Below are 12,542 nucleotides of genomic sequence, written 5' to 3'. Positions count from 1 at the left end.
TGTTGCCTCCCCTCTCCCCATGCCTGCCACCCCACCCTCTCCCACTTATTGGCCCTGGCACTCCCCTACACTGGGGCAGAGAACCTTCACAGGGCCGAGGTCCTCTCCTCCTATTGCTGATCGAATTTGCAATCCTCTACTATACACATGCTGTAGGGCCTACTTTCTAATGAATAGGATTTTGTTGGACAATTTTTCTCTCCATCACTCAAAACCTTCCACACTGGCCACAGAGCTGAGCAGAGAGCTTTCCCCACAACACACACCACTAAAAGCCAGTCAACAGGCGCTAGTACGAGAGCCCAGATTTAAGCAGATGAAAGCCTGGAAGCCCTGGCGAGAACAACCAGAGAATGAACTCCTTGGGGAAGCAGAAAAGGAGTGGGGCATGATAGGCAAGCATCCTTAATTCAGCTGTGGGAAGAAGGAACTTTGTATTGGGAGTGAAAAGGCTCAGCCTCATGAGCCATGAGGGGGGTCCCTGAACCCATGACAAAGAAACCATCTGAATGACTAGTGAGGACATTCAAGAAATCTCCACTGAGCCATGGGTCTAGGTAAGTGGGTGTGCTTTACCTGGAACCCTGCTACGTGCTTGGAGCCCTGTTCCATGAAAGGCCCTGTTTTTCTAGAACCCGAAAAAAAGATGAGAAAAAAGAAACTAGTTAGCCTTAGTCTCCAAAGTATGAGGTAGAATAGGAGCCAGAAAGCACACACCGGTGCCATAGTGTTTGAACTACAATGGCACGTAGTTCAGAAAGATCGCTCATACCAATGTGCCTTGTGCTACAGCACACAGTATAGAGAAAGGAAAGTGGACTAGTTGCTAGGAGAAGAGGGAAAGAGAGGATTATCATCTAGACAGAGAAAATTAGGAGAACCTGACTCTTGGTCTTCCAGTTCAGCCATGAATAATGTTCCCCATGAACAGGTGAGATGCAATGTGAGGGTCTGACACTCACAGACACTCTTGAACTCTGAGATCCCTCCTCCCAGAATAGCCACAGACCCCTTTAAGTTTTCTGAAAACTCATCCTGGTTATGACATGAACTGATCAGTTTGAAGGGAAGGTCACTAAGAGAAGTTAACATTCCTTTTTCAAAGGCCCTGTACCTGAGGACTGACAGCCAGGGTTATTCTGGCCTCTACATATATGCATGCGTATGGGTGTGCATACATACACACACACACACACACACACACACACAAATAAGCCAATGGCCCTTAAAGTACTGACAGCAAACATCTGACCTAACTGTGTGAGCCTAATAGTGTTTCATTTCACACCACCCTTGTGGAGAGAGATGGGGTTGAGGGGAGGCATGCAGTCCTACCTCCTGATCATCAGCAAAAGCCGCCAAACATGGGAATGAGTACACCCTGCAAAACACCTCACAATTAAAAATCAAAATAACCCGGAGATGTCTTGCACTTTTCACAACAATGAATGTTGGGAAGACTTCTTATACACAGGATTTGTGAGGGGACTTCAACTCTGCAAGTAAAGATCCACTGTGGTGAGATTTCACCTCCAGCAGGCAGTTTATAAATCAGGATTATTAGCATTCATCTTAGAAAAAAATCACTTGCTCCTAATTTCTAAAGAACAGAGTAAATTTAGCAAATATTGTCTCATCAAGGAGTTACCTTCTGTGATATGCCTATCCTTCAGGCACCTTAACTCTTTTCAAAATTACTCTTCAGGAAATTCAGGAACTCTCGAGATAGGAAAGATGGTTGAGAGTGTTGCTCTTGCAGATGACCTGGGCTCAGTTCCCAACACCCACATGGTAACTCACAACTGTCTAACACTCCAGTTCTAGGAGATTCCATGCCCTTTGGGTACACATCTGGTATATATATACAGAGGCCAAACACTCATACACATATAAAATAACTATATTTCAAACAAAACAAATCTAAACAAAAACCCCACCCACTTCAGCCTCCCAAATTCTAGGATTACAGGTGTGAGCCACCATACCAGGATCTTCCTAGATTTCCAACCAATTAACCACTTGGTTCTATCAGTAAAATGTTGATCCTATATGCTCTTAAATTTTAAAAGATCTTATACAGTCTTAAAATACTACATAATATCATAACTATCGATAAAATCATCCAAAGGCACATTACCTTCTCTGGTCGCCGAGTCTGTTATTCAAGAGATTGAGGAACTGCCGACAGTCCTAAGACAAGCAATAGAGTCTTAGCTTTACAAGCACACTATCTCGACTACATCTTGGCCAACCCTAGGATTCACAAGGATTCACTGCTTTGTGGCAGCAATGTTTTGTGCCCAGAAAGAAGTTTGTGGGCAAGCTGTCTCTTCATACCCTCAGCGTTACCTACTCAGCTGAAGAATACGTAGAGCTCAGAAGCCAGTGCATGATGGGTTCATTTGGGCAAAAGAGTGAGCAAGAAAATAGACCTCCCTTAGAGTCCAGTATTTGACTAACTCATCTACCACACACTTCCCTGACACCTGCCCAACACAAGCCATACAACCCATTAACTTTGGGGTGAATCCATGTGGACATATTCCCCATGCCTCTCCTTTGTAGATCATCTATGCCATATAGTCCAAGAACAAGGAACTACTTCTAGAATTCTAAACAGCAGCCATCAAGGAAGCGACTACGTTGCCCTGACATCCTAAGGACAATGGAACACATGGATCCAGATTTGTCTTCACTTTCTGTTTCCAAGGACTGGCTGTTGTCATCAAACATTTCTCACACTTCAAATCTGTATTTGGCCCTCAATAGACATGATTGACGTAAGACTTTAATATAAAACCAATTCAATAGAGAAGCTGGTGGACTGGGAGGTAGTTGGAGTGATGACTTTGGAAACAAGGCAATTTCTCTATTATCATCTGTAGAAAGAGATGAGGAGTGTCTGGTTGCCCATGACATCCCAGGTGCTCTGGTGTCTCTGTGTGTGTGTGTCTGTCTGTCTCTCTCTCTGTCTCTCTGTCTCTGTCTCTCTCTCTCTCTGTCTCTCTCTCTGTCTCTCTCTGTCTCTCTCTCTGTCTCTCTCTCTCTCTGTCTGTCTGTCTGTCTGTCTGTCTCTCTCTCTCTCTCTCTCTGAATTCTCCTTGTGCTAGCTAGTTTTATGTGAAGCTAACATAAGCTAGAGTCATCTTAGGTGAGGGAACCTCGATTGGGAAAATTGTCATCCTAAAAGCCATCAGATTCATAATTTGTCCCCGGCTCAGTTCCCTCTTAAGAAGCTCCATATTTATCTTCCCACATGTCCCCTATATATTTTGTAGGCAAGCCTATAGGGCATTTTCTTAATTAGTTATTAATGTGAGAAGACCCAGCCCATTTTGAGTGGTGCTAGGTGCTGTAAGATCAGCTGAGTAAGCCAGGAGTGGGAAGCCAGTAGGCAGTGCCCCTCTATGGCCTCTGCATCAGCTTCTGCCTCCAGGTTCCTGCCTCAGCTCTCATCAACGGGTTGTAATTCAGAATATAAAAGCCAAATAAACCCTCTCTTTCTTGCCCAAGTTGCTTTTGCTCATGGTGTTTTGTCATAGCATTACTAACCCTACCTAAGAAAGTCCTCATTTTAAGGTAAGATTTATTCCCACTTTGCAGATGAAATAGTAAGATTTCACAACAGTTTGTGATTTTATCTAAGTTTATGCAAACATCACCTAAGTCAGGCAGGTTGGATTCTAACTTGAGGTGAAGCTCAAAACCAGAGTCCCTGGAATCACGACCTTACAACTTAGAACATATGGCAGTCCTGGAGTCTAAGATTCACAATAGAAAGGTTCAAATTTAGTACAATGGAAATCATGTGATAGTCCTCATCACACAATGGTGTTGATTAGAAGGCTTCATTAAAATGAGCACTTCTAATGAACTAATATGAACTTCACCTTTTCCTGAGACTCTAACACTGATTTAAAGGTATTTGGAAAAGAATAAAAGAAATGCATTAGCAATTGTAGGAGGGAGGCAGATACACAACAAAGCCAAGAGCTATTTTTGTGCTCTTTGAGAACAATCTTAGTAAGCTTATTGCAAAAAAACAAAACAAAACAAAACAAAAACAAAAACAAAAAAACCAACCAACCTACCAACTGCTGAAAATCTCCACATATTTACACTGCAGCAGCTGGATGGCACACAGCATGGTCACTCTATGGTCTCACCACTCTAGCACAATTACCAATGCCAGCTGTCTGCCATGGCCACAAAGTCCCCCTTCATGTCTCTAATTCTTTTCTCTTTATTCTTCAAAAGTATCCCTAGTCTTTGGGGGCCATTCAAAATCTCTACCTGCTCCCAAATGTTTTCCTTGCCTGAACCCATCAAATTCTGTTTGCCTCCTGGGTTGATTCCCTCTGGAGAGCCCTGTATGTATCTCCTCATGTGTCCCCCAAGTATTTTGCTTATGCATCTTCACTGACCAAGGGTAAACAGAAAGTTAAGGATTGCAATCTGGCCATATTTTAAGCAGCGAGGGGCTGGAGAGATGGCTCAGCAGTTAGGAACATATACTGCTCTTGCAGATAACCCTGGTGTGGTTCCCCGTACCTGTGTCAGGCAGCTCACAGCTGTAACTACACATCCAGAGAATGCAGCACACCCAACAGACCTGCATTCATTACACACACAAACATGATGAATTCTTCTCATCTTTAAGAAAATTAAATCTTCTCCTGAGCCTAAAACCCAGGAGAGTCTGAAAGGATCCTCAGTAAATGCTGACTGAGTGGATGACCAGAACTCTCACCGTCTCAAATTCCCGATTCTTAATTTCTTTGAAGGCTTCAGCCAGGATGGCATCATCAAACCACTGGATGGCAAGTTCATTCCTCTGCGTTCCAACAGACATTCGACACAGTGCCTCAGAGAGAGCAACCTGCTGGCTGTAATCTAGAGATTCAAAACACAGAAGACCTAGGTGAATTCTGGGCACAGAGCAACAGAAAACAAGATATTTTTAAAGTCAGAATTTGGTCTAGAGCTAAGCCCCTTGGTGAAATTCAACAAGACACATTCAGAGCCATTATGGCCATCCAAAGTCTACACAAGGATTGCCAGTAGGGGAAATCTGAATAGGTTTCACAGATAACATCTTTAAAATACTATTCCCAAGGGTTGGGAATATTGTTCAGTTAGTAGAATGTTTGCTTACTGCGTACAAGGTGCTGAGCTCAATCCCTAGTTAGTACTGTGAAAAAAATGTATGTGTATAATATAGATGTAACATTTTTAGATTTTTTTTTATTTAAGGCACATTAAAATATCAAATCAAATAGCCTTAAAATATTTCAACAACAAAAATAAAATCTCATTAAAGTTACGAGATTTTACTGCGGTTACATTATATGTTCAAATGTCAAATAATCCTATTTAAAAAGCAGGGTCTTACTGTAGCTCAGGATGGACTCAAATTCACTCTATAGCCAAGGATAACCATTAACTCCTGACTCTCCTCCCCCCACCCCCATCTCCCAAGTGCCGGAAGTATGGGCACACATCCCCACACCAGGTTTAGGGGAGTTAGGGCTCAAACCCAGGCTTTTGTGCATATTAAGCAAGCACTCTACAGCCATTGTCCAAACCTCAAATAACGGTAAAGGCAAGAAGAGGGGTGTGATCAGATGGACTGGCAAGGTCCTAGTCTCAGAATGCTTTTACAATCTATAAAACCATGGTGTAATTATTATGCAGACTAAAAGCAAAGATTATGTTTAGAAATAAAAAGGTGTCTGAGTCAAAGACAGGAAGTAGGGACGTAGACATGGAGGGCTTTATTCACGACTCTGAAGAAGCACGTGTGCCAATATATTAAAACGTGACAAAACCGGCCAGTAGGTGTCTGTTAGCTATTATGATTTTCAGCAGGCCAGAATCTCTTGGAAGTTAAAAAAAAAAATTGTAATTTCCTAGCATCAAACAGAACATAATTTATTCCTCACACTTCCAACATTCTCATACATCTCCTAGTGCCCAGTACTCTACACATTTAAAATTCCAAATACTTCTTACCGCCCACAGTCAAGATCGTCCTTGCCAATTCTTTCCTGAAACATTTACATAAATTACATTTTACTGTGATGAACAGCAAGAGGTAAGCCCTTATCAAATTAATAAGTTTAAAACCGAAAGTTGTATTTTTTCAAATCAGTATCAGAATTTCCACAATGTGTAATGCCTTTTAGTGGAATTTTTCTTTTAGTTTACACATTGATAACCAATATGCCATTTTTAAATGTTTTTTAAAAAATAATTTATTTAATTCTACATGCACTGGTGGTTTTCCTATATGTATGTCTATGTGATGGTGTCAGATACCCTGAACTGGAATTACAGACACTGAACCACCAGGTGGGTGCCGAGAATTGAACCCAAGTCCTCTAAAAGAGCAGCCAGTTTGCTTAACTACAGAACCTCATATGGATTTTTGTTTGTTTGTTTGTTTTTCAAGACAGGGTTTCTCTGTGTAGCCCTGGCTGTCCTAGAACTCATTTTGTAGACCAAGTTGGCTTTGAATAGAGGTCTGCCTGCCTCTGCCTCCAGTGCAGAAATTAAAGGTGTGTGCACTGGCTGGCATGATATGCATTTTTTAAAAAGCTCGAAATTACTGTATTTTTGAGGTTCTATCTTCCTAAATTATGAGGGTCCATTGAATGATCTATTTCTGAAGCTTGTGGTTTCTTAGGGTTTCTTCAAGTTTTGGTAGAGATTTTTCTTTTTCCAAATCAAAGTCGTACTGTACGTAGATCAGGCTAACCTTGAACTCGTAGAATCCCCTTGCCTCCACTCTGCAGGCATGAGCCACTTCTAATTGTTCTATTTTCTCCAATCACCAACCCGTGATGTACACATTTTACACACGGTTTGACACCTGATGAAGCTGAGACCTTTGGTCCCGTGCCTCTCCTATGGCAAGCTTGATGCAATTTTTCAAGTGATAGGCTTAGTTTAGAGACATAATGAGAGTCAGCTGTTACAGCTTACATCACAGCTACACTGTCATCTTCTCCGGTGTGTACCCATCCATTCTGCTGTGTCCAGAAAACACTAAAACACATGCTGTTCATTTTTCCTTAATGTGTGAAAATCATTTGATCATTTGGGTGGTGGGGATTGGGAGAGGGGTGCCGGGGACCAGGGGCTTCATTCAGCTACATCCATAGGGTTAGGGTTAGGGTTAGGGGATAAGAGTTAGGGTTTAGAGGTTAGGGGATTGGAGTTAGAGTTAGAGTTAGCATACATCCATAGCTCTTACTGTTTTGAGAGCGTTTCACTATTTAAGCCCAAACTGGCCATAACTTGTCTCTGCCTGAGTGACTGGTATAGGGCGGGAGATACATTACCACATTCAGTAAAAAATCTCTCCTTTTAAAGAATAAAGAAGTTTTGTGGATTGGGGAGATAACTTAAGCAGTAAAGAGCATAGCTCTTTACAAGCATGAGAGTACCTGAGTTCTAACTATAGAAGCCACATTGAAAATGCCAGACATCCACATCTTCCTCCAAGGTCTACCCTGGCAAGTTTTCCCATCACCCCATACTTTTTGTGAAACTCACCATATCTAGTTAGGGTCCCACATCAGCCAACCTCTAGATTTTCATGGGGTCCCACATTCCTAGCCCCACTGACTCCTCCTGTGCAGCCAACGTTATGCTCCCACTGGGACCCGTCTACCTACATCCACCCACACAGGACCCTTTCACCTGCCTCCATCAACCACCTGCATCCTCAGACTTCCCATATCCTCTCCTTCCCGGGTTAAACTTGGTGAGTAGCCCTGACCTCCTCATCCATGCCTTTCCCACAATCTGCTGGGGTTAGCCTAGGTCCCACAACCCACCAGCCTCGTCTGGTCTCACCTGCCTGGCTTACAGAAGAGCTCTAGGCTTGGGCTAGTCACCTCACTACCAAGCCATCAAACTACAGAGCTTTTCCATGCCATATCTAACTTTTCCACTCAGACATCTACCCCGCCCTACCCTGGGCTTGGCACCAGCCACTTCCAACTTGACCCAGCCCTACCCCTGCCCCATCCATAATTAACTCAGACCTGTCAAAGGAATCCCATGTGCCCAGATCTCGTCACAGGAATATGAAAGACCAAGCCAGCATATTCTCTCTAAAACCTAGAAATGTTTGCCAATGGAGAACTGCCTGGATGAAATCCAGGACACAGAAATTAACAAAACAAAACACAACAAAGCAAAAAATCCATAAACCTCCTCAAAGAAGACAAGGAGTTTAAAGAAGAGAAACAGCTCAGTGAAATCAAAGAGAAAACATTTAAGGAGAGTAAACACCTAAGCAATGCCTAAAAAAAAAAAAAAAAAACAGGAGGCTGACAGAGATGAAGACGACAATCCGAGACTTCAGAACAGAATTCAGTCAGGAGATAGGAACACTGAAGAGGACTCAAGCTGAAGGGAAGACGGAATTGGAAAACCAAACAAACAAACGCCTAAATAGAAAACTCGGAGGGAAGCCTTCCAAGTAGAATGAGTCGAGCAGATGACAGAACATTGGCTCTAGACCAAAACAGAGACTCTGGACCAAACAAGCAAGGAAAGGAGCACACAGGAAATGTGGTGCTACAGGATATTTGAGCACAAGGTGAACCCCAGGATTGTGAGCTGGAAAAACTTGGCTGTGGTGTGGCTCAGCCCTAGCGCACACCTATAAAGCTTTCTGTACACAAGAGCTAAATAAAGTCAATGATAGGTCAGGAGGCTGAGCGGGCCGACAGATAACAGGGACCCAGGAAAGAGGAAGGAGGGACTTTTGAGTTGAAGGGCATTTAAGACAGTGTGGAGGAGAAGCAGCTTTTTCCTCCTCCATCAGCCGAAGAGGACGGTCCCGGCGTCTGGCTTCTGAGTCTTCACTGGTAAAGTTGAATGTTTAGGATTTTGTGTTTTTAAAAGACAATGTGGAACACCATGAGAAAAAAAAAAAACCTTTCAAATTATCAGCATCTGTGAAGGAGAAGAATACTAAATCGATGGCATAGACATAGATCTTCACCAAGAACATAAAAGAAAACTTCCCCAAACTAAGAGAAGACACACCCATGCAATACAAGAAGCAGCACATGGCACATCAAGTAGACAAGACCAGAAAAGAAAATCCCCACCGCACATCATAGTAAAAACACCAAGTGTACATAATGAACAGCATGTATTAAAAACTGCAGGAGAAAAACCTGCGAGTCATACATCAAAGGAAACCCATTAGATTAACAGCTGGTTCCCCACTGTAAACCTAGATTCAGAAGACCAACGCGCTGCAAGTCCTAAAAGATGATAAAAGCCAGCATGAGATAATATATAGCCAGCAAAATAATCTGTAATGATTGAAAGAGAAACCCAGTAAAATACTTGCAATGAAAATATAGACATCCATCAACAGGATTATACCACAGGACCAGGTTTGGCTCTATCCCTGAAACGAAGATGATTCAACAACTGAAGAACCACCATCTCTTATGAGTAGTGATTTTTGCTACTCTGTAGTGGAGACAAGATTTCTTTCTTAATGAATAACTCAAAGTCACACCATTCATAGACTAGCACAGTGAACCACAGCAAGCCCCAGCTCAGCAAGCAGTACTTCCAGGTTCTACAGATGGCGCTCGTGGCATGTCACTGTCACCAAGAAGTCATCCTTGCTGGCTAGCCATCCTCACAGACATGTGTTTTTTAAGTCCAAATTTCAAAACAGGAACATGTTTGCAATTCACTTCATCTTGTATTAAAACCCTATCTTCAAATGTCACATTTGAAGCTCTGTGTAAGAACCTTCTCTCCAAATGTTTAAATGTAACATTTTAAGGTCTATGTAGCCACAACTAGGTCATTAAAATTGTGTGTGTGTGTGTGTGTGTGTGTGTGCACACGCATGTGTACCATATCTCCATAAGTCAACACCATGGTTCATATTACATAGTCAACTGAGAGAGAATTTTGACTCAAAGAATTTTGACTCAAATTTCAATGCAAAAGACAACAACAAACAAACAAACAAAAGAAACACTCCCCGCCCCACACTGTTGAGAGCAGAGCCAGGCAAAGTCTGTCCTTCAGGGCTCAATCCTTCCCAGCCAGCCAGTGAACTTGAAAGACCCACACTGAAGGAAGGAATAAAGTAGACGGGGTGCAGAGCACAAAGGATCACACAGACTTGGGGCTTACACCGTCACCAAAGTGTGAGTTCACTTACATGAGACAGCACACGCCTTCTGCTGAAGAGAGCTTTCTTCTCTCTCCCCGAGGTGCAGCATTCAGAATGCAGTTCAAAGTCCTCAGCGCCTGCTCAGAGTTGGATTGAGGATTCACGGCAAAGAAACAAAACGAAAGCTCATGCACGGCTTCTGAGTTTTCCAGAGCATCTGTTAACTGCTTAGTTACAACTCACCTCCTGCTGAATGAAGGGCTTCACGGAATCTTCTGTCACCAGGAATCCTAAGCAAAGTATGAAGGAATCCAACATCTGGATCGCCCCTGAAAGCACAATCGTAAAAGCATCAAATGGATGCTTGGAAAGAGCCAGAACTGACTGACCCTTATGTAGCATGCTGGGAACAGTATACAGTGAAAGAAGGCCAGTGTAGGCAAAGAACAGGGTACAGCCAGCTTCAAATCACAGCAGCCCTGGACAACGACACATTTGCTTTCATACATATAGCAGCAGCCTGAGCAAAGTGTGTGACTTCACTGTCACTGATGGCACCTGAGCATAGCCACTCTTTGTCCGCAATGAGCAGTGTTCTAAGTGCAGGCACGTGGGCTGTGCAGTTAACATGGTTCATATGAATCTGTATTATGTAATCATACAAATATTATACATAATATACAAATAAAATGCTATGGGCAGGGAAGCAGAAACTTTCAAATAAGTTAATCTTCATGCATATATCACAGAAGCTTCCACGGCTGTCTATACATGAGAAAAAAGGAAACGTTCCTGTGAGATACTATTTTATACATTACTAAACGTGTCACCTTTTTACAGTTACGTTCATGAATTTACATATTAAGGTCACATGTGGAAACATTGGTGAACACCATAAAAAAGTAATGCCAGGGTCAGAGTATAATTTTGATAGGTTCAGATCATCTCAATGTGCAAGTAATTTATCCCAAAGTATATTCTTTCTACCCCAGTATGACCCACACAATTGTAGGGAGTCAAACAGAAGTATAACAGTACTGTCTTCAGTTCAAACAAGCCACAAGCTAGCAATGGCTAGATAGCCGGAGAGAAACAGAAACTCAGCTGGACCTGGTGTCCACCAGAGTAGTCTCGAAGGTTCTAACAAACCCCGGCTAGCCAGCAGGGCTCTTGAGGGTGTCTGTACAAGGCCCCGCTAGCTATTGAACACCATACATTGCATTTTCATTTTGAGAGGAGCGAGAGGAAGTGACAGAGTATGTCCCTGTGACACAGAAGAAGGGAGCTTGGGTGACCGAAGTGACAGAAAAGTAGCTTCTGAGGAGTATGTCAAGACACTGTCAAAAAAGAAAAAAAAAAGCAGTTGGTTCATTTTCCTGGGACTAAGGACTAACAACATAAAATGCGAAATAAATTTTGAGAGAAACCAAGGAAAGACTTGCACAAGGATGCACCAGGAGGTCTGGAGAGATGGCCCAGAGGTTAAGAGCAATGATTGCATTTCCAGAGGTCCCAAGTTCAACTCCCAGCAACCACATAGTGGTCCACAACTATCTGTAAGGGAATCCGATGCCCTCTTCTGGTGTGTCTGAAGACAGGTACAGTGTACTCACATAAATGAAATAAAGAAATCTTAAAAGAAAAAAAAAACACTGTTACAAAAGAGAGAATAAAACTTAAAGCTGTTATAGATATTTGAATCTGATGGTGGTTGATACATGAAAATCCCTGGAAAGATAGAGAGAGATGTGAGAAGGCAAGGTAAGGACAGCGAGGCAGCCCCCAGATTGTATCAGCAGGAAGCCACTGCCCCCTACTGCCTACCACTGAGGGTCCTGAGAAGAAAGGAGGCAGGGCCTGCACTACAGCTTAGACATAAAATATTCCCAAAGGTTGACACCTGGTGGTGGCTGTGGTATGTGAGTGACCATAAGGGTGCAGACCGCATGGCTACACTAACCTCACTAGTGACATCATAGCTCAGTGGGCTTAAGAGCAGTAAGGCAGGCTGGAGAGATGGGTCAGTGGTTAAGAGCACTGACTGCTCTTCTAGAGGTCCTGAGTTCAATTCCCAACAATGACATGGTGGCTCACAACCATCTGTAATGGGATCTGATGCCCTTTTCTTGTGTATCTGAAGACAGTGACACACACACACACACACACACAACAAGGAGTCCTGGTTGGAAAAACTCATCCTACTGATGGGTGTTCCTCTGAGGGCTGATGATGAGTATTCCTTCCAGGTTGATGTTGTCCCCAGTCTCTTGTTCTCTCTCCTTCCTGGCCATTGTGAAACAGCCTCTAGACCACATGCCTCTAATATGCTGCTTTACCTCAGGCCTAAACAGTGGGGCCAGCTGTGCACAGAAAATCC

General features: G+C 43.0%; 1 protein-coding gene across 1 annotated transcript in view; it reads right to left on the bottom strand.

Annotated features, from left to right (window-relative positions):
* Sycp2l (synaptonemal complex protein 2 like) overlaps window positions 1–12,542 on the bottom strand; it is a 65,778-nt gene that overhangs the window by 35,271 nt on the left and 17,965 nt on the right. The window contains exons 6-11 of the mRNA XM_031358094.1: window positions 10,409–10,494; window positions 10,214–10,302; window positions 6,013–6,047; window positions 4,751–4,893; window positions 2,138–2,190; window positions 1,336–1,381 (exon numbers count right to left, since the gene is read on the bottom strand). Coding sequence (XP_031213954.1) covers window positions 1,336–1,381; window positions 2,138–2,190; window positions 4,751–4,893; window positions 6,013–6,047; window positions 10,214–10,302; window positions 10,409–10,494 — 452 coding nt within the window. The remainder of the gene's footprint in view (window positions 1–1,335; window positions 1,382–2,137; window positions 2,191–4,750; window positions 4,894–6,012; window positions 6,048–10,213; window positions 10,303–10,408; window positions 10,495–12,542) is intronic.

This window comes from Mastomys coucha, unplaced genomic scaffold, assembly GCF_008632895.1.
Source record: "Mastomys coucha isolate ucsf_1 unplaced genomic scaffold, UCSF_Mcou_1 pScaffold7, whole genome shotgun sequence".
NCBI classification, from domain to species: domain Eukaryota; kingdom Metazoa; phylum Chordata; class Mammalia; order Rodentia; family Muridae; genus Mastomys; species Mastomys coucha.
Note: the sequence above shows the minus strand (reverse complement) of the source record. Positions and strands in the feature narration are given on the sequence as shown.